This window comes from Marmota flaviventris, chromosome 2, assembly GCF_047511675.1.
Source record: "Marmota flaviventris isolate mMarFla1 chromosome 2, mMarFla1.hap1, whole genome shotgun sequence".
NCBI classification, from domain to species: Eukaryota; Metazoa; Chordata; class Mammalia; order Rodentia; family Sciuridae; genus Marmota; species Marmota flaviventris.
Window position 1 is genome coordinate 39,724,281 of NC_092499.1, and position 24,059 is coordinate 39,748,339.

Genomic DNA, 24,059 nt, shown 5'->3' on the forward strand with positions numbered 1-24,059 from the left:
TGAAAAGAAATTTGGGGTTATTGTCATTATTCACAGCCTATCCTGAATTTCTCTATTTCCTAAAGCCATATCCTAATATAAATAGATACCACAATTAGTCATCTGTAACCCAGAGTAATATAAATTGTTATTGTATAACCTGCCTATACTTCAATAATACTCTGATTTCAATCAGATTTCACTCTCACCAAACCTACAGATTCCAAGTATCTTAGAATAAATATATTATTGTTCTAAAAATTAGACCTAAAATATTTAATCATTCTGGATTTAAATAGCTTTTAGCAAATATTTTCATATTTTTCCTATATTATCTAGTATGTTTATATATTCAAAGCACAAAATTCTAATAGTAAATCAAATTTATACTATGAGATATTCACTAAGGTATTATTTTTTACCTTTAGCAATTCAAGAATCAGTATGATCTTATCATGTTTATTGTCCACCACACCACAGTAACAAAAAAGAAAAGCAAATGTAATTATTATTCCTATGGTATTAGATGAATCATAAATATTTAACAGGCACAAAATATCTAATTTTAAACTATGGCCCCTAAAAAAATTCCTATGTAGAATTACATCATTAAAATCACAGGGCTTTCTTGTGGAAGTTGCAAGAACATGAATTACAATGTTAAAAACCTTGCCATAAAAAATTAAGTTTTTTTTTTTTATTTTTCAAAGCTCAGAAAAAAATGCTGAACAACAAGTCTTATGAGTTATTGCTTATAATGGTTAATGACTGGCTTTGTCTTTTAGTATATTATGATTTTCTTTTTTACTAATATGGAAATATTTTTCAGAAGATTTAGTTCATTGAAAAAGATCATGAAATGTCAGTATTCAACACACTACATGCCACCTGATTTATTGCTACAAAACTCCTATCAAAGCTCATTAGTAATTTCAAAGTTTGGTATTTACATGTACAAAGATGAAGAGGAAAACGGGTCCTGAATTAAATTAATTTTCAATAAATATAACACAAATAGACTCATATGCTTCACTTGAGACTATTTTGCTATGCTTTAAAATTAAAAATTTCTGCCCCTAGGTGAAAAGAGATGCCATAAAATGGTTACCTAATGCCAGATATTATATGATATGCTTTTACATGTTACCATATTTTGGTATCTAGACAAAACTCTTACAACTATGAGAGAAGTATTGATACACCATTACAAAAATAAGAAAAACAAGGTCTATGAAGAGTAAAAGATTGACCGAAGTCACACAGATAGGAAGTAGCAAAGCTCAGACTCAAACCCTGTCCTGATACTTTATGTTCTCTTCTATTCAATCTTACTTCCACCACAGAAGGCATCAAGATGTGTTGAAAAGATGTAGTAATTCCTCAACAAATTCTACTATATTATACCCATAAAATAAAAATTTATGTTATAGTGACTACTACCATAGTGATTTGATTATATCACAGTAATTTGACTAGACCTGTCTAACCCTAAGTCTATTAATTCAATAAATCTCTAGATTAGCGGCTATAGGTAATTTTCAAATTTAAAAACAAAAAGTACCTTACAGGGTTAAGTCAAGAACAAGTGGATTATTTCATGTAAATTTCAAACTATCTTAGAAATTCTAATTTCAATATGAAGACACCAGAATACATGACTAGGTTCTATGTGTACACAAAACTAGTCAGAAGAAAATTTGTTTTTATCTGTTTTTATTAATTATCAGTTTTGCTTTTGATGGCAATTATTTTACAATAGCAAATTTTTAATTTCCAGGATTTCTACATGAATAAAGAAAAAGTTTTCAACCCATCAAAGACACCTGATTACCTCTTATTAATGAAAAAATATGGCAGTTTGGTGAAATTTGCCTAAATCTGAATACTGCATTTCCAAACAACTTTACAAGTAATCTGATAAAAGTTACAGAGAACAGTAATGCAAGGTCATTATTAACTTGACATATTGCAAATCATTTTTTACTTTCTCTCTTATTTTACTCATCTATAAAATGGAGATAAAATAGATATTTTAAGAAATAAGTGATAGAAATGTAAAATCTCATTAAGCTATCGTTGATAAGCAACTGATAGAGACAGATTAAAAGCAAACGTAAGAAATTGTGTAGGCTCTTTAAAAGGCAGAATTTACCAAAGACATTTAATTTAGGTAATTATTGTGTGAAACACTTCCCAAACCCAAAATTTCTTCAAAATTTTCCTCAAACAGAATTGTATTTATTCTGAATATGTTAAGTAGTCAGAATGTTCCTTTAAATTTTTAAAATTACTTATTACCATCATATCACAGTTTCTACTTAATTTTAATGAAATCTGCTGAATGATTTGAACGGCCTTCAGTAAAAACCTTTGATAAAAATAATATTTTTAAATATCCAAATATGAACATTATGTGGAAGAAAGCTAGCCTATAAATTCAAAGTTAAACATTTTTGCCATAAAAGGGTAATATTTATTTTAGTTTACTAATTATCTTTTCTGCAAAGACCCCATAGAACATCAAACCTTTTCTTACCAACATATCTACATGTTCTAAAAATAAAAATATTGTTTTCAACTCTTAATTACTTTACTAAACCATTTTGACCATGCCAAATACATAAGCATTATTATTCCTTAACAAAAATGCAGTATATGAACATATATTTTATGTAACTACTATTCATAAATCTGTCAATTTTTTAATTCTTGTTAATTTTAACCAAGTTTAAATAATAACTTAGTAACTAAGAGAGAACCACACAGATAATTTAAGTAGCAAAAAGATTTTTACAAAATTTTAAAACAAGAAGGAATAAAGCAAAAGGTCTATCAGAATTATAAGCCCACCATCAGGAGACTACATAATAAAAGTAGCAAACTTCCACTGTAAAATTATGAATCCTACCTAGTAATACAGTACATTAAGCATGGCATTTGAGAAATATGCCAACCTTACCTGCCACATATAGCATATCAAGATCATTATCACAGTTTGTGTTTTTATATGCAGAGCCATTTTAGTTTTTAAACAAGATGTCAAATACACCAGTGCAGCTAAAAACACGATAAATCTTTGAGAGGACCATACTCTTTCTTAAATGGAGGTATACATATCAGAAGAATGAGTTTAAAATATTACCATAAAGAAAACATGTCTGGAAATTTTCAGTTGCAAAGTCATTTAAATATGAAATGAAATGTTAAGTACAGAATTTATTTTAAAATGTTAACTATAAATGTTATTTTAAAACAACATAAATCTAAAAATTTCATCAAAATTTCTGTCAAAGGCAACTGTATTTGCTCCAAAAAAAAATGTAGAGTCCTTACCTTATTTATCACTTTAAAAGCCAGTCATGAAATCATATCATAATATGAATATCAAAGGCAATGTGACTTTTTTAATGCTCTCTTTTTATATTTAATTCAACCTTGAGTTATACCACTGGTATTACTGAATTATGAATAGCACTTAAATAAAGATTACACAGTGAGTATTTTTATTTTAAATCCCCATCTGGTGCTTAATGTCACTTCAGCTGTTCAATTTTTTAATGTTTCTCTACCCAAGTAGCCAATAATTTCACAAATCAGTATAAAATGTTAGATAGATTTTTAATCTCATTTTCTAAATGGAAAAGCAGTGCCATATTTTTTCAGTCATTTTTAATTCATCTGAATGTGATGAATATCAATTAATATTGATGCTTTTGTAAAATATTTATCAATAATAGAAAATCCTGCTGAATCTCAATAATCAACCAAACTTCTAAACAAAATTAATTGCATAACAGAGAATCCACTACAAATGAATAACTTTTTATTTTCAATTTCATTGAAACACATTAATGTTTCCAAATATACTACAGCTTTAGTATATGGCATAAATTCATACATTAACCCATTCTCTCTCTCTCTCTCTCTCTCTCTCTCTCTCTCTCTCTCTCTCTCACACACACACACACACACACACACACACACAGGAAAAAAATAAAAATAAAAAACACTTATTTTAGTCAAATTTAAAATGTATCTTTTCATATGCCAAGAAAGGTAGAAAATCCTATGTATTCAAAGAACCCAAGAAGCAAGGAAACGTTTATTGGGTACATGATCTTAAAATGCTATGAATCCAAAGCAAACTAGTTATAGAAACCATTCAAATTAGTAAATGTACACGCACAGAGTACAACCGTGTATGTAAACATGAACAAATCAAATACAGATTTCTTCAGAAAACCTTCTTGCATACAACAAAATATTCTTCACTGACATCTGCCCTTCACTAAGTACATCATTTTTTTTACCTTCCACATTGAGCACATTGATTGCTTAATTAAACATAACTCATGTTTCTGTATTGCCAGTTGCCTCACCTTTATATATGTATTTTCCCTTCCAAATAAATTATTCTTGATTCTACTTACATTTCCTAAACATAAAAGCAAACTCTTCAATCTAATACTCAATTCTGCTTTCAGACAACTGGGGCAATCCTCCAGAGTACAAGTATCATCATGCACATTTACACAGATACATATATTTTAATTGCAGTACCACTCAGTCATTTGATACACAAAAAGATGTATTTTTTAAATAATTCTTACTAATAAATCCTTCCAAGATGCATATTTTTCAAGGGGGATTATTTTCTTTTTCATCCATGTAATATATTGTCTCTTGTCAATTCAAATATCTGTAGGGCTTCTCCACTATCCTCCACCCCAAAACATGTCAATAATCACATTTATACAAGAAATACCAAACTACTTTTGGAATCCTAAATTTATCAGTATGTTTTTCAGATCTCCATGTCTCTATATTTTCTGTCTCTGTGCTTCAAATTGCCTTCTCCCCTTGTCCACCAAGCAAATTAAAATTCAACCTTCAAACCCCTAACAGCTCCTCTTTGAAGTCTTCTTTGAAGTGTAACCTCTCCTTCTAAGACCTTACCACTGATAGAAGTAATTTCAACTTCTAGATATAATTCTCTCATTACATAGTTATCAAACTTTATTATAATTAGTTATTCATTTTTTTCTGTGTTCCATTGGTTGATAGTAAGATCTTCTGGTCATTCTGTACTTGATCCTAACGTTAAAGAGCACACAAATGTCCATCAAACTTTTAAAATCTGGGCATGGTGTTTAGGAGAGAAGGATAGGAGAAGTAATCAGGTAAAGAAATACTTTGATATAGCTATTTTAATCTACTATATTAAAAATAAAGTTTTTAAAAATAAATGTATAAAACTGTGGGAGTCTAAACATGAGACATATTAAATATTAGGTGTTTCATTGGATTATTCTGGAAGAAATCAGACAATGTATTAATACAAGAAATGCACTAATATATCATGTATCTCTCACCTTAAATTTTAAATGTTTACAAACTATTAAAAGACTATGACATTAGGCTGGGGATGTGGCTCAAGCGGTAGCACGCTCTCCAGTCATGCGTGGGGCGCTAGGTTCGATCCTCAGCACCACATACAAATAAAATAAAGATGTTGTGTCCACCGAAAACGAAAAAATAAATATTAAAAAAATTCTCTCTCTCTCTCTCTAAAAAAAAAAAAAAGACTATGACATATCCTAAACTTCAAATAAACTAATTTATACTAACATTTTAATATTTCAATAAGTCAAATTCTAAGCAAGTAAGTTCTACTCTAATATGGGATGGTATTTTTTTTCTGGTTGATGCAAAAATTAATTTGTCCAGCTTCTAAAAGTGACAACATAACTTCCTCCCACAAAGTTACATGTCAATTTCCCCACTATGTGAGGAAGAACATATTGAATTAAAAAAAAAAAAAAAAATTTAATAATAATGCTTTTAATAATGTCATTTTAATTTAGTGGTTAATAAAGTTTCATTTTCAAGGTATCTCAAGAAAATCATTAGTGATATCTTTTCCTTACTACACATGTGACAATGTGTCAATATTTTAAACTATGATGTGATACAGCTGTAAAATCTTGCAATAAAGTTACTTTTAATGACTTTATCAATAACTGAGTTTTAATTAAGTTCATGTTGCTTAAGAAGAATATCTTAAACATGGTTTTCATTTTAGAGGTATCTTTTGAGTACTACTCATTATACTGGCTTTCAGTTTTCTTCACTTGGGAAAACATGCTAATTTTAAAGCAAAATTACTTCATCATAACTCCACTCTTCTTCCTTAAAATCTGGTCAATCTCTGTCTTACCAGTCTAATGAACTCACTGTTTCACCCATCAAAAAATATACACATATCATTGAACTAAACTAGAAATAAAATTAAAAACTAAAGAATTGCTTTCTACATACACTATATTGATATTATACAATCACTTCACATAAAAAAAAAACTCAAAAGCATTCACTTACTGATACAGTCATCCAAATTTCCAGTGCCACCTATAACTAAAACACTAGTCTGTACTACGTAAATATAGCAGCAGGCAAGGAATGATGACAATAACTCACTATACCAATAGACCTCAATCCAATTAATCAACTGATGTGAACAAAGTCTCATCACTAAAGAAAAATTATTTTAATTTAAAGCTGTAGAAAAGTCTTCCAAATAACACTAAGTATTTTTATGATGATGTTTTTAAAGTAGTTCTAAAGCCTACTTTAAAACAATATCAGAATTCTAATTAACTGAGAAGTGGACCAATTTAATAGGATGAACAAAAAAGAAAACAGAATTGCTTTGAAATTACTAATTATTATATAATATAATCATATTTTTACTTCTGTTGCCTAAAAATTTGTTGTGTCCTCTTTTATCATAGTATTTTGTCCTTTATAAACCAACTCTTATGAATACCTAGCCAAATATGCAACACATAGGAAAATTTTTATAAAAGTAATCAAAACAAAAAATACATATATTCTTGAAATAATCCTTGAAAGAAAAATTTGACTTAGAAAATCTACACTTTTTTTTAAACCAGGTCATTACTCTGCTCAACAGAAAAAAAAAAAAAGGAAACTAAAATATAGAGCTAAGGTAAACAGAAGCAAGGGGAAAAAATGCAAATACAGAAAAGTAACAAAGCTACAGAAACCAAATCACCCCCAAAACATCTCCATGTTCAATCAGAATAATCATAAGTAAATAGAAAATGACCAGGCCATACATTCCAAGCAATATAATCAATTATATCCTTATCTTTAGTCCTTCATAATAATAATTGCAAATTACTACCAGGATTTCAGCTTGGTCTAAAAACAAGGATGCATTCATTTTAATATTGGTGAAGGAGAGGGAGAGAAGAAGAACAAACTTATTTCCTCAGAATCATATATAAAAAGGAGGTGGGGGGAAGAGTAGAGCAAAAAGAGAATGAAGTTCCAACTACAATTGTACCTCCTGTTCAGAAAACACTTAGAAGTTACAGGATAATTATTGATCATAGAAAAGCCTTGCATAAATCACTTAAACTCCTGTTGTCTTGGTTTTCTCAACTGTTAAATAAAGGTTCTAAGGAGACCATATCTACACTCCATCACTTTTATCTGGTTCCACAATTCTATCAAAACCCCAGATCCTTTAAACATAAATCTTCTTAGTAATTCCTTGGTGTTGTCATTTTCTACAAAGATGCCATCTAATATAAAAAAGACAAAAACACAAAGTCTCAGAATAGAGGCGGCCTATATTCCTTTAATGAAGGTGCTTTGCAATGATCCTAACAATGACCAAATAGCTACATATACCTGGGCTTATGTGAAGCAAGTGATAAATACACAGAACATTTAACAAGAGAAAAGCTTCCAGACAGACTTCACACTAAGCAACAAAACCTTTTTCTTTTAAGTATTTTCATGAATTTGTAAAGATACATAAAGTAGTTGCATAAAAAATAAAAACAAGAGTCATATAATTTTAGACTAAGTATGTGAATGAGCTCTCCAAGTAAGAGCTCATTTCCTTCTACTAACTAACCCCTTAAATAATAAGTATTTCAAGAATGAAAATGATCAAAATTTTAAAACTACGGTTCTGCTAAAATATTTAACTACACAAAATAAGTTGAAAACAAAAACACGTATTCTACTCATTCCTATTTGTTATTGAAATAAGTGTACCATCCCTTCTTTTCCATCCTTCCCCCCAAATTACTGAATCTAAAAATAGTGATTCCCAGTCTAACCCTGGAGCAAAAAAATTAATAACAATTTAAATGAAGAGACAATCTTAAAATCACAATGATTTCTGAAAACTAAATGAAGTGGAATTGACATTTATTACACTCTAGAAGAATGCAGGATTTGAGATCACAGTTGCTGAACTCATTCTGTGAAAATTCGTCCTGTGAATAGAATTATGGGATCTCCAATGTATACTCTCAAAAATATTTAAAATGGAAAGAAAAGTTGTTGCTCAAAACTTCAAAAAGTATGCTTAGTTTCACAAAGAAAATAAAAATATTACTTTATAAAAATTTTAAGTTACTGAGTTCAGAATAAAATTCATTGAAAATGACCAGTATACTGAACATCAGTAAAATTTAACACAAATCTAAGAATAAAAACAACATTAATTTTAAGTACATATTAAATTAATTTAAAAGTAGATTTTTTCTCTTTTTTTTCTCCCACCAAATAATCTTACCTGAAACATTTTGCTGTTAAAAATCCTCAAGATAATGATTTCATATTTCATCTGGTCCTGTCAACAATGCTATGACAGGCCCTACAGGAAGCAGCAAAAGATCAATGATAGAGTGAAGACAGTATCTTTTTTCAAGATCAAGATTTGTCATGGAAAAGGATATCCATATAGTGGTGTGAAAATTGTTTGAAACTTCACAAACATTAAAAATCTCTCAGAGAGTTTATCAACATGCATAACATTCTTTATTTAACTTTGTAGTCTTAAAATGTTTATTCTTTTCCCATGTCAACTTTTAAAACCATACTGAAATTCATATGTGAAATTTCAAGGTATTACTTTCATATTAAGAATTGACAAGAAAACAACACTTTATGATGTCAAAAAATGAAAAATTTCTTCACTAAAAAATGAAATAATACATGTTCAAAATTGTGAAAATGATTCTCTTGACCTCTCCAAAAGATTATTTTAATCTTATTTGTATTAATCACTATAAATACCAATGAAGTACAAACTACTGCTATTCAAATTAAAACAGATATTATTTTCTTATAAGCCAGCATATTCAGAATCAAATTGTTATTATCAACATAGGTAAAAATTACTTCAGGAAAAATATATAGGTTACAAAAAAAATTAGAAAAAAAAACTATGCAGGCTCCAAAATTTGATTACTTTTGTGTATCTGAAAAGGAATACCCAATAGATATCAAAAAATACAAATTAGTAAAACTAACAAAAGGTCAAAACAATAAACTGCTTCATAGAGACTCCAAATGTTTTTGCCTTCTAAATGATTTTAAAATAGTATAGTACCTTGCCAGATTTAATTTTTAGATTTTTAAATTAGGAATTGTTTTCCATTCAAGGGCCAGTTAATAAACAGGACTATGATGAGACATCTATATTTATTGGGAATACTATCAGAACATACAAAAAACTTCTACAGGTATCATGATTGCATACTTTAAGTAAATGTTTCAAACAGATTAAAGAATTAAAAAACAACAGGAATAAATGACAGACTAATTTTCTAGGAGTTTTTATTTGACTGTTTTATTTACTTGCATTAAAATTCGGTAAATAACAACCTCAGCAGCATTCTTAATTAAATTCAAATATCTTAAAAATTTCTTCAACATGCTATACCTGCCATGTTTATTGGAACATTTCAGAACACTCTAAAGTTTACTTGCCAAAGCCCCCAAAATGCCAAAAAGATATCAATTAATTTTATATGGGTTATATTGCCTATAAAAATAAATAAGGAAATGTTAGCATAAGATAATAACTTTTAAAATAATTACAAATTATTTTCACTGATTTCTACTCATTTGTTTTAAAAGTGTATTTGAAGAATAGGGAAATTTAAATGTTTTTCACTTATGATTATTGTTGTTTTGCTTGTATTTCTAATGCTCCCATCTTTTTCTTATGTATATTCTATCATGGAAAATCATTTTAGTTGCAAATATTCCCATATTAAAAATTGGAGAAAGCTAATGCTGTATCTTTAAAGAATAAGATAAAGAAAAAGGAAACTTAACCAACCCAAGCATCAGAGTATTGAAAAGTATTACTTCACTTCTTGCATGTTAAGTTTTATACCATGACACTTTAGTCTCTGAGGGTCAGGTTAATTAAGCTCCACAGCAGCTGCAGTGCAATGTGAGACACACACTGCTGCAGTTCCCACCAGTCCATTCCAATTACCTGTAGTATTCCAGCACTGGACAAGTGACAACCAACCTCTTCTCTCTAGTCACTTGCTCCCACAGGTCTACAGATAAATGTTAGAACAAACTAACCTCTTTTTGGAAAAGACTGCAAAGCTGAATGCACCTGCTACAGGCTGCAATGATGAGTCCCAGAGAGATGTTTGTCAGTCAGATCTCTGCAGATGTTGTTTAACTTTATGCTAGAGCAGTATCCAAAGATGGAAATGAGATGGCAATCAAGCACAAATCTCCCACCACCCGTCCCCCCAGTTTTATTTTAAAAAGCTGTGCTTGCTCATAAGAGTTGTACTTTAAAACAGCTCTAGTAAATTGGAAACAATTAAAACTAAACTCTGTGATTTAAAAAATGTTTATTAGGTGCCAAATTTTAGTTAACAGGTGGCATAAAATGTGTTCAATAAATATAATTTGTCTCATTTAATAAAACTTTATTAAAAATTAATAATCTTAGGCTAGAGTAAAACAAAATAAGATAACCATAAAATATACATGTGTTTTGATTAATTGTTTGTTGGTCAAGTTCCTAGTGATATCACATACCATTACCATTTCTAAGACATAGATCGTTTGTCCTCTTGGTGTAGTATCTTCAAAATGTAAATGGTGAACTATTTCAACAACTCTGTTCACAATTCCTAAAATCCTTTGGGGCAATATTTGCAAGGCAATGTTGTTGCTGCATTACTTCCTTACAATGTCACAAATTTTAAATGGGTTATTTTTCCAAAACTCAGGATTTGAATAGCAAATTTCTAAGTGCCATTGTGCTATATATTTCATAAAAACATCAACACTATCGATTAATTATCTTCAATAACTTGCTAAATCAATGACATAAGATATAATGTCAGAATGAAATAAATAAGAATTGAATAAAATGAATAGCTAAGATTTTTATGCTAATTCGTCTTCCTAAAAATCACATGCTACAAAACATTTGCATTCATGAGATAAATATAAAAATTACATCCTTCAGAAACTGCAATGTGAATAGATTGTGCTATGCCAGTAATGCTCCTATATATGTTAAGAAACCCTACTGTATAAAATATAGAGTATTAGAAATTAATTAAAAATTAAAATACAACAAAATTTCAAGTGATACTAATACCTTAGGTAAAAGATTATGTTTCTCCTTCAACTAAGGATGTAGGCAAAATGTAAAGTAACACGTAAGAACAGACACTATATCAAATAAAAACATTACAATTTTAAGATTTAAGAAAAAACACTTTTTGACAGCAAATCTGATCCTACTAGAATCAAAGGTATAGTTCAGGATAATGATAACTATCCTATTAAATTCCACCCAACAATTCTAAAAATAAAAATATTTAATTTTCCCTACTTATTACAATTTGATTTAAGTATTAAATTTGTCTTAAAATATGTACCAATAAAGGTTTAACATGATCTGCATCTAAGAAAAAAGAAAAAAGTATGGACTCCAACTTTTAGAAGCTGTAAGAAAAGTATTAAAATTGTATTACCAATATTATAATACTTTTCCTTCAACAATGTAAACAAAAGTGATAAGTTTTCAATTTTATGCTCTCTGATTTTCAGGAAATAAGCATTTTTTATGAAATGTCAATCCTAAAGGTTAAATTGACCGCTGAATTTCCCCCATATCAAAATAAAAATAGTGTGGGCCATTTCCTTAACTGAAAGAAATTTCACTTACATTCTGCTTTTTCATAATTTTAAAAAATGTAATATATAAATGATTTATGATTTTAAAAACTGGGGGGAGCGCCATCCAAATTGGACTTGGGTGATAAAGTGATAAAACCAAGATAAAATGAATCTGGGAGTAACAATTTCAAATTTTAACCTAAGACTATAAAAGGAAATAAGTTATGTTAAATATAATCCAGTTTTATGAATGCAAATGTGAAAAAAGTCTTAAATACATACAGATTCTACTATTATAGTGAAGGATTCTTGTTTGATACAATGAATATCTCCAATGTCTTCTTACAGAACAAAAATAGGTACACTATGACGTGTTTTAATATCTAAGGCAGACATAAAAATGTTTATTTTATACATCCTTTATTATTCCCAACTAATAACATATTCATTAAGTTTTTCCGATTACCTACTTGACCATCCATTAAATAATTTTTACAAATAAAATCTATTTATTAATGAAAACTAAATACATGTTTGACGCCAAGCAAAAGAATAAAGAGAAAAAAACATCGCCATTCTGAAAATGCATACAGTAATATATTCCCCAAATTGAGAAAGCTGCTTTTTACTACAAAGCAACTTTATATAACATGTTATGAACGAATATACAAATAAATCAAGTTAAGTTTCTCCAATCAAGTAAGAAAAAGAGGATACATTTCTAAACTACCAGTAATAAAATGGCATTCTGAAAGATTAGATTTTTAAAAATAGATAAATGAATTACACAGCACAGCTAAAAGCAAAATAAATCTACTTGCAAATCATTTTTTTCTGTTTATAGTAACTGAAAAAAATGCACTTTATGAATCTTCATCATACAAGTTTCTCAATTACTTTTATTTAATGTGTGACACACTGAAGTATACAATACACTATACACAAATTCTAAAATCATATCAAGTAATGGACAAAATGTTTCCTTCATTTCAACCAAACTTTAAAAAATATAACTCAAAAAGACAGGGTTGCTTTCAAGATTTTAAAGACATAGCCTAAGAGGGTAAAAAAAGGAAAACAAATTTGAGGTTATATTGGCTACAATTTTTAAACTATACCTATCATTTGAATTAAAACTTATTAAATATCCCCAAAGTGTTATTGTATTCTGTGTTATACATCCTGGAGAAAGTTTTCAAAACCACATTAGTATTTTAACTAACACAATTATGTTTGGTTTCAAAATTTAGGTACTTTGAGCAAATCCATTAAATTATACAATTAAAATATGCTTTTTCCCAAAAATAGTATGTTACCAAAGGAGAAACAGTAAAGTATTTCACAAAATAAACATCAGCATATTCATTCTAATAGAATGAGTCATAAATATATATATGTATATACACACACATACACATACACATCTGAAAGTCACAAAAATGGAATTCCAAATTTTTGCATAATCCTACAGGAAATTCCTTATATCTGGGTTATAATAATTATAGCTTTATAATTTAGCTTATCTGAGATGTGCAAAGTAAGAATACCATATGTATATCTGAGTAACACAAGTTGAAAGAAGCTCAGATGCTATTATATTGCAGAATACTAAGACCTTAAATAATTGCACAGGCTGTGGTCAAGTGTGAACAGAAATAATATTAAAATTAAAGTCTATCTGAAGAAGAAAGATATATCTATCCAAACAGGTAATAAACTGAAATCATTTTAATACTACATCCTCGGAATTCTTAAAGCTTCTTATAAACTAAAGACTTTATTTTATTCTTGAAATTGATTCCATAGGGTGTGATCGGTTTCCACCTGTTACAAGCAAAAAATAAGCCTTCTTTTATCTGACATTTCAACTCTCATTTGATCAGGTTACGTCACTACACTCACAAAATTTTATTCATCGCATTCCAGATTTCCATTTTGTTTTCCAAGGGACATTCTCTTGCTTTACAAAAATAACATGCCTCAGAACTATAAATAAAATAAGCAATTTCTATGTAATAAGAAAAAAATGCAAAACTAAGTGGACTAAAAACAAAAGATCTAATTCTCATTGCACCCTTTCCAACCCACTGAAAATAAACTATATTCAAATGAAAGGCATTTAATTTACTATTTGGAATATCTTTGATAAACACCAATTTTCTGTAACATCCCTGCACATCTGATACCACCTCATGTATAATGCAAAAAAGCTTTTTCATTTTCATCTATTGACAGTGAATTTAATTTACCATTGCAGCTCTTTTCCTAGAACTATCACGTTATTAATTCTGCAATCAAGCTCTTTTGAGTGCTTTTATTTGTAGTAAGGGTTTTCACAATTCCACATTGATTTTTTTCTACCATAATATACCTTTTAAACATATGAGTGTGAATATGTTAGCAAACTTTCCTAATGCATAAGGAAAGTTTCAGAGACATGGAAAGCCAACTGCAAAACCATACTCATAGGAAACAAACTTTAGAGAGACAGCATATTTAACAGATTACTCTTTAGCTTAATGAATTTAATGTTTACCAAAAATACCACACTTAATTTATATAACTAAATGAAAGTTTCAACCATTGAATAATCTTCTTCTCCGGTATAATGGTCCATTTCTACCACCAAACGATTGGCTATGAAAAAGAAGTCCTCCAAATGTTCTGCTTATATTCATGCCAGATGTCTTTGCTGTATTAAAGAACTCTTACGGAATTAGATCACTAAAAGCAAATCAGCTTTTCTTTTCCAACAGGAAAAAAAAAAAATAAGCAGCATCAGTCCCCTCAGCATTGACTTAATATTTTTATAACCATAAAGTAAAATAAATTCCCAAAAGGCAGAAAGCTAGATCTAAGTAAAAGCAAATCAGCTAGTAATGTTTTATCTAGTGTATCTATTGTACTATGGAGATTTCTCCATCAAACTTAAAAAAACATATATTGAGTAATAAAATTGTTTAAAGAAATAGAAGATTAAAAGATGTATATATAGAACTGCATAACACTTAGAAGGAAAAAAAACCCAAAAGTAAAAGACAAACACAAAATTACCACCTAAGAAACTTGCCTTACTCTAGTAGGTTAGTGTATCATGCTATTAACATACTTTAATCAAATGTCGTTTAAGAAAAACAAATTTTAAAGCATTATTTTACTTCTTGCATAATAATATAGTAAATTTCCTTATACCATTTACATCAAACCCAAATATTTTAAAAATCTGAAGAGGCAGCACTTGTCCTCTTTACTTCATCCAAGGCCAACAAACAAAGCAATGAAGCAGAAAGAGGTACATAATGGATTCAGAAGTAAATGGTCCATTCTTTAAGAAGCCTCCCTACCCCCTCTCTTCTGAATTTGCTCTAGACTAATTGTCATTACAATGATGTCTGAAACTTCAGAAGAACCCTATTTCCTGATGCCAGCTGTGCAGGTTTCTATCTTTCCATTTTTTAGGTTTTTTTTTTTTTCCCTAATAAGAAGCATTGAGAAATATCCAAAAGAATAATCTTGTAATTAGTCTAAATCACATAAACAGTATATCAACTATAAAAAAAGACATAATCAACAATGTAAATATGCTGAAAAAGCTTCCACAATATACAACAATATGTCTTTACTATTGTTTAAAAAATTCTTTCAAGACAACACAAAACATGTAGATCTTCTATTTCTTTCCTTGGAGATTGATCAAACAATCTCTTCACCAGTGCACCTACCTGGGTAAAAATCTTTGGACTTAGACAGCTTGATGGTGGCTCCAGTTTCTTTTTGCAACTGAACAATTGTCTGTCCTCCCTTCCCAATTATAGATCCAGCAGCATAACTAGGTATGAGAACCTTTAGAAAATACTGGCCGTCTTCTGAAAAATGCAAAGAAATATACTCGGTTAACATGATATTTAAAAACTTTGTATACCCACTCCACCCTCAGGAGAGAAAAACAACAACTAAAACATTGGGCATAAAGCTGTAGGAAAAGGGTATTAAAATTTTTTAAAGAATAAAAATAAACCAATTACACTAAAAAATATGTACAAAATGTTTCCCATTTTGTAGGATTTATACTTTCAAACTTGGAATTAAAATCTAAACATGTTCTAATATTTTGCAGCACTGTAGGAACTGATGACTAAATTCCAGTTGTTATTCCAAACATGGAAGTCTTCCAATTCTATCTGTGGTTACTATAGCAAAATGAAAGGGACTGACCCTTTAACAAAACTTCAAAGATTCATAAGATGACAAACCTTCACTTAACATATTGAAGAAGAAAAAAACAGAATTGTAAACAGCGATGAGCTAAATTTGTTTGTCATTAGCAAACACATAAGAACTACAATTAGCCATTGCCTATATCCAACTTAAAGTACGGAAAACAACCATTCCCCTTCCAAATAATCCACCCAAACTGTAGGATATATTCCAAGCCTTCAGTAAGTGCCAGGAAACAACTCGATGTGGTGGACTGACAAATCTAACTAATCCTGATGTATTTCTTTAGTACTTCTTAGTCTACTATGATCTCCTAAGCTCATTAATTAAAGGACCTTAAGAAGAATTTTGCCAATACTAAAAAGCTTAGGAGTCATTTATATGAAATACATTTGAAAGTGACCAAATAGATACTGTTCCTTCTCCAAAAATCATAAAACGGAGAGGGGATCGATGAACGGAGAAAAAGAAAAATGAAATGTTTTAGAAAATAAAACCAACTCCATAAACTTTAATTTCCGCCAACCTGAGCATATCTTAAATACAAAATATCCCTGTAAATCCAGCTTTTTAATGTGAATGAATATTCCAAATTTTGCGGTGTGCCACTCACAAGACCCCCATCCGTTTCTAATGTATATGCTGGAGATAAATTCACCTCTGCTTCGATGCATTGGGTGCATTGTTAAGATGACTCCAGTGCAAATGAAGAAGCGATACCGGTCCCGTTATAACTCATCTTCCAAGGAAGCGCAGGATGTTAACTAACAAGTCACCGTACCAGACACCCCCCTCGTATGCACACCCTTGAAGACAAATCAATGAGATATTTGTACCGACAATATAAGTGCGGTAAGGGCATGCACTCATCAAGATTTTGCATACTACTTGTAGCCCAAAGCAAGGGATGGACAGAGGAAAAACTCTCCGGTGCCCCAATCATTCGCAATCCGCTACCCAAGTGCCATTTATTTATTTATTTTATCAGACTGTTAAATGCAGCGCGCATCTTCCAGCGGCCATCACCTCACTCGGGGGTCATCCTCCTCCTCCTTAACGGACCCTCTTGCCCAGGTCTAGGATATTTAAATGGTCAGTTTCTAGACCGATTAAATGTAAAAAGATAGGTCTATTCCGAAAAACTGGTCGCCATTTTGATGAATGATAAACACAGAAATGGAAATGTGTCGGGGACGGCAAGGCTCGGGGCAGGTGCAGGGGAGGGGGCGCGGGAGCCGCCGGGCTCCGGCTGGAGGTGTCCGGGCCGCGGGAGGGAGGGAGGGCGGCGGGAGGGAGGGAAGCAGGGCGGGCGGCGGGGGATGGGGCCGGCGGGGAGGTGGAAGCGATACCCACCGCCCGTATTGGTCCTCTTGGTGCTGCCGGCTTCAGGGGGGGCTTCCAGCGGCCTTTTCCGGGAGTCCGGCGGGTCCAGGTCTATGGGAACCCCAGTGTGGGTCCCGTTCTGCTGGATGGGAGCTGCCGCCATCATGTTTGCAGTTCCTGCCGCTGCTACGGGAGAAGGTTCTCCCTTTTGTTTTGGCTTTTTCTTTTCTTTTTTGCGCTTGGGGTTTCTTAAGGTTTGGGTTTTTTTAATCGGATCAATAGAAATCTCTTTAGGAAAAAAAGCAATGTTGCTGGTTTGTTCTCACTGGGGAGGGGGCAGGGCTGAGGAGCAGCTGCAGTGCAGTGTCAGAAAGGAGACAGGGGAATGGAGGGGGTGTGAGAGACGGAGGGTGAAAGAAGGAGAAGAAAGGAGAGAGGGGGAGAGAGTGGAGAAGGGAGAGGGGCGAGTGAATGAGCGGGAGGAGGGGAGCGGGGAGGACGGGCAGAGGGAGTGGGAGAGCGCGAGGGCTGGCGGGGCGCGGGGAGAAGCCGAGGAGGAGGGGAGAGTGAGGGAAAGAGTGAATGAGCAGGAGGAGGGGAAGGAGGTGGATGAGGAGAGGAGCGAGCGGCGGAGGAGGGCAGGAGCCGGGAAGGAACGCGGCGGTCCCCGCGCCGCGCTAGCGCTGCGCTCGCTCCCGCTGCTGGTGCTGCCGCCGCCGCCGCTGCCGGAGCGGTTCTGCCGTTGCCTGGGCTGCTCGGCGCTGCTGCCGCTGCCGCCCGGTCTCGCTCATTATTTCTCCCGCTCGTGGGGGGGGGGGGGGGCTGGCGGGAGGGAGGGGGCTGGCTGAGAGGGGAGGGTAGAGAGGGCTTGAGTTCGTAGACTCCCACACACTTCGCGCTCCGGTCCCTGCCTCTCAGCAGCGCCGCCGCCGCCGCCGCCGCCTCCCAGCGCCGGAGCTTCAGCCCGCGGGGCGGCGCGGGGTGGAGGGGGACGCCGCGGGGGGGGGGGGCGGCGGGGGGGGGAAGTGTGTGCGCGTGCGTGTGCGCGCTCGGGGGCGCGCGGCGGGGGCGAGGACCCGGGCCGGGGCGCTCCGGTGGGAATCAAGAGGTGAAAGGTCGCCGGTCCCCGGCAACACGGCTCAGGCAAACGTAAGCGGCTTGTCGCAGAAACCAAGGGGTCCACGAAACGCGCTAGGCTGGAAGGCGGGAAGGAGAAGTTACTGACAGCCGCGCCAGCCAATAAAACGGAAATGTGGGAAAGGTTCTTCAGGCCCCTTCCCAATCAGGACACTTGGATGGTGAGGGGAGCGAAGGCGTGGAATGAGACCTTGGTCCAGCTGGGACTGGAGTGGCGACAATTTTGGCTTGTCTGAGAAGGGCATTTGAGTGACCGTTTACAACCGGTGGGACAGCGTCCGGTCTGGGGTTAGAACCCGAACTGTATTCTTCCAGGACTTCTAGCTAGGTGTGTTAGTTTTTATTTTTAAGAGTTAGGTAAAAGACATTAGTTAACATCTGATAGGCGACTTTCAACCGGGAGATTTATCATAGAGGATTTCTTAAATCGCAGTATGTGACACCGTCAGGGGACTTATAGTGTCACTCGCCGCTTTAAATCCTTTCGGTAACAAGCCAGGATATAAATAAATAAAGCTAGATGTGGGTCTCCACAGAGCTCTGGTAGGCAGGCTTGATACAGGCAACAGCTGAGTGTGCACACAAAACTAAATATTGAACGAAATACGAATGTAGGAATAAAATTCATGACGATGTGCACAGTCTTGGATTTCACAGATCTTGGATCTATCACGAACCTGTACCTCAACCTTAAAACACCTGGGGAGGGGCAATATAAAGTAGCTGGAATAAACTCTTAGAGGTCCTTGGAAATTATCTAAATCAAGTCCTTCATTTTACAGATGAGTAAACTGACTCCTGAAGTATTTTGTTCAAGGTCATTCATCAAGTTAGTAGTTTTAATTAACTCAGTGTGATAGGAAGCAGGGAAAAGCAGTGGGAAAACCTGGCCTTCAGAGGCTGAAATCGTGGTTTCAGGTCCTTGCAAACTATTCTCATACTGTATCTTGGGCAAATTCCTTATCGCGTTCCCATTTATTAAATTCTTACCATGTGGCAAGCAATCCACTTTACATACTCTATCCATTACAATGCAGTATATCATTTATTATTAGTATCCCCATTTTATGAGGCAGTTTCGGTTTAAAGATATTAGTAATCTACTCAAAGGCACACAGTTATAAACATCGTCGTAATAATTCAAACTCAGCTCTTCCAGATTCCATGTCCTGTCATCTTGGATACTGCAAGGCACTAGAGCTTCAGGTTCCTCCCCACATAAAGCAGGAACTCCAACTCCAACTCCAACTCCAATCCCCATGATTTGGAGAAGTCAAAAGAGAAATATATATGTGGTGAAGTGATCTAAACTGTAAAAAGATAAACATACTAGATTTCTGGAATGAAGATGCTTGCTACTCTAGTACTTCAACCTGAAAGATGACTGAACTAGCATAAGGAGGGACTTCGTTATAATTATATGGTAGGATATATATATACGATATATATATCCTAACAAATCTTACATGCATGTCTGAGGCAATAACCAAAGAGAATGGGGAGCAGGGGGGCGGGGGTGTTAATTCCTGATAGATTGCAAAGGGGGCGGGGGGGGAATACTAACCATACTCAGTATCCTTTAGTGGAAAAAACAGCTAGGAAATATTGGGATTCCTGGTGCCTTTTAAGTAATGAAAGAGAGCAATCTGCTGAATGAGGAACAGAATAACAGTTTAGTTTGGGAGGACAAGTTCACCTGGACTATGAGAAAAACATTTGCCTCAATTAAGAAGATGTGCTGCGAAGACCTGGGATAAAGGGAAAGCAGGTGAGTTAGTGCATAATTGTGCATATTCCAAAGCCAGGAATTTCAATCTGACATATAATGTTGTAAACCATGATATAGCCTTCATGACCAAAAGAAAGAGGATTTACTTATACACAAAATTGGGTAAAGAAGGGAGGTTGGATAAGAATAAAAACAGAGCTTGAAATATGTGGTAGTCAAGATAATAAAAGGCAAATGCCAAAAATTGTGCAATCAAAGTGTTCTATGTATTACAAAAATTCATAAAGACATTTTAAATGAAAAAAATAAGAAAGGGCCGGCATCTGGCACTAGATTGTTTTGAAAGAATAACATACAAGGAACAAAGACAATTGAAAGACAAAGATAACTCAAAAATATATTGCATTAAAGCTCAGGCATAGTATTCAGTAGAGTTTAGTTCTGAATTGTGAAAAGACTGAGTTTGAAATTGTAAAATCACAAGTCACTGTATTTCTATGGTATGTACTTTATTTACCCTATTTCTTTAATATTTAAACAGTACCTACCACTCCATGGAGCTCAGTAGCAGAGGACAGCATTTTTTAATGTGAATGGAACATTTAATAGTACCTAGCTATGATATGACAGGAATTAGACTCTCCCAAGACATGATCAGACATCTAAAGGAGTAGTCTATGAATCACTTTGGTTAATGAAAGTTGTCATAAACTACATATTAGTTAACCTTATATTCCTTACTATATTTTATTGTTTAAAAATTATGATTCTATATTATTCTTAGTACCTGTACCTCTGCAATTCTCATAAGATGTAAAATAGATATTTTACCTATTGTCTGTTTATTCAGATAAGAAATAAAAGAACAGCACTCACCAGTCAGTTAATATTCATTGTGATGTACCTTTAATAAACTGAAGGCACTTTTCAAAAATATAACAGAAGAATTTAGCCTTTTAATTCTCCAAAACGAAATAAACTTTTATTTTTAATTAACTCAGCAATTGAAACTTGCTAATTTAATATTTTCTAAAACCATAAGACACTCTATAACTTGTGTGTCTTTTGTTGCTAATTAAGTTATAAACATAAGCAACTCTGGTAGAAAATATTATTGTAAAGAATAAAATCTCCAGTCTTTATTGACTTCCATTGACGATCCTTTCCCTTTTTGTTTTTGGCTGACATAGGGACATAAAATAATCTATTTTCAGTAGCAATGATTAGCTTCCAAGAGATATTCCTAAACCCATTTAGGGATAGGTATTTCTAAACCCACAGATTAGGAATATTCCACAAATATTCCTAAACCCACTTGTTTTTCATGCTCTGCCTTTCCTACAATCCTGTTATTGATGAACGTAAATTCTCTACGTGGATGTTTGTCTTCAGATGAAGCTTTGGAAAATATTTCCTGAATTTGTGTCCCACCAGAAGTACACCCAGAATTGAGGATTCAAGTGCAAGTAGACTATTTTGTAAGTGATTTCAGGAAGCATAGTAGGGGCATGACAATCTAAGACAGGGAAGGGCAGGAAGGCAATAAAGGGTGAATTACTGAGCAGTAATGTGATTTCAGGAGGCATAGTAGGGACACGGGAATCTTAAGACAGGAAAGGACAGAAAGGCAATAAAGGGTGAATTACTGAGCAGGTTATCACCATGAGTAAACGGAGCTTAATATCTCTGGGATTTCTAGGGAACCAGATTAAAACACTAGGTTTAAAACAATCCCACGAAGTGTGAGCAAGCTGAGGTATGTATACACTAACTCCCCTTAACCATTGAGCAAGATCCATTCCTAGGATAATTAGTTCAATATATGCCGGCCAGTCTTCCGACTACCAGTGCTGCATTTTTTTTTTTTCTGAGTACTTTCATATAGTGGCTGCAGTTGGCTTTACCCTTCACTGAATAGAAATGCTGTGGAATTAATACACGCAATGGTGGGATGCCCCCTCCCACACCACCCTCAATCCTATTGTTGAGGAAAATCAGGCCAATGTGCACTAAAATGGTAGATAGGACAGGAGATTTGGGTGAGCATGACTGCCTTGTTAAAAATATCAAAATAAATTTTGAATAAAGGAAAATAAGAAGACTATCTCTTACTACAAGGTATTGTTGGGGAAAAAAAGTTATGAAAGAATTTAGAAAACTTGAAGTCCTAAAAACTGAAGGTTTTATACTTTCCACAATCCAAATATTAAAACAAAACAAAGGCCTAAATAATTTTTTCTGTGTGTGTTTTTTCTATGCACATTTTTTGTTCTCAAGGGACAAAGCATGAGAATTCAATGTATGTGGTCTGGTTTTTTCATTCAATGAGGCACAAAGGAAATAGGAGCAAATATATACCAAAAGAGTATAACATCTATCCTAGGTCTTTTATAACAAGTCATACAAATAGACATGTTGGCTAGAAGTACTTTAAGATTACACTACTTTGAAAATGAGTTATTGAACTTTATCCTATAAAAGACTCAAATAGCATTTATGTATTTAATGGCATAAATTCACTCTTTGGTAGACGAGTTTATGAAACAATCTATGGAAGCTCACACTGATTTTATAGAGAACTAAATGAGTTCTTAGTATCATTCCAAATTCTCTAAACCTCAATATTCCAGTTGCAAATATGTCATCCTAATAGATACCGAAATATTAGTATTAGAAAGAATCACAAATCTTCCTCTAAATATCTATCTTTAATTGTATAATTTGTGTGGCACAGTATAATTCATTACATATATGCAATTTATAATGATCAAATCAGGGTAATTAGCATTTTCATCTCTAAATATTTATAATTTGTTTTGGAAGTCTTTGGACTCCTCTCTTCTAATTCTTTATAAAATATATTAAAAATTATTGTAAACTATAGTCGCCTTACTGTGTTATAGAACTGTAGAACATATTTCTCCTCTCTCATTATATTTTGGTGCACATTATCTGACCTCTTCCTCCCACTTCTCTTCATATCCTCTTTTGACTGATATTCTACTCTTTTTTTCTATAAAGTCAACTTTTTTAGATTCCATAGAGGAGTGAGAATATGAAGCCTGTCTTTCCATGCCTGGCTTATTATACTTAACATAATTTCCTTCAGTTCCATCTGCCACAGATGACAAGATTTCATTCTTTTTCATGGTTGAATAATATTACATGAGCTTGTGTGTGTATGTGCACGCACGCGCAAGTTTCTTTATCCATTTAACTGTTAGTAGACACCTTACTTGATTCCAAGAATCCCCAATTTTTTGACACCAAGTATGTTTCCTTTGGTCGCTAATGTATTATTAATTTTTTCAGCATTTTTCTCAATTATGAAATGTATCTTTCTGCACTTACTTTAAAGGTAATAAATCTGAACTAAGACTTTTCATAATGCAATAAAAAAATAATAACTTGTGAGCTGGTGCAATGGCACATGCCTGTAATCCCAGGGACTTAAGAGGCTGAGGCAGGAGTATCAAAAATTTAAAGCCAACCTGGGCAATTTAGTGAGATATTGTATCAAAATAAAATATATAAAAGGACTGGGGATGTAGCTCAGGGGCAGAGCACCAATGGGTTCAATCTCCAATATCACATACACACACACTTGTGATAATTGTAGCACAGTTATGTAAACATCAGAAAACTAGATGAAGGATATAGGAGAACTTTAGGTTAACTT

General features: G+C 33.3%; 1 protein-coding gene across 2 annotated transcripts in view; it reads right to left on the reverse strand.

The window, feature by feature from the left end:
- The window catches only part of Nova1 (NOVA alternative splicing regulator 1), a 141,462-nt gene extending 123,287 nt beyond the window's left edge, over positions 1–18,175 (reverse strand). Inside the window, exons 1-2 of one of the 2 annotated variants that reach the window (XM_027929676.2) lie at positions 17,545–18,175; positions 15,696–15,839 (exon numbers count right to left, since the gene is read on the reverse strand). In XM_027929676.2, the coding sequence (XP_027785477.1) occupies positions 15,696–15,839; positions 17,545–17,680 (280 nt within the window). In that variant the 5' untranslated portion in view covers positions 17,681–18,175. Of the gene's footprint in view, positions 1–15,695; positions 15,840–16,849; positions 16,913–17,544 lie in introns of those variants that run through there. The other variant, XM_027929680.2, reaches the window with a different exon arrangement.
- Positions 18,176–24,059: the final 5,884 nt, after the last annotated feature.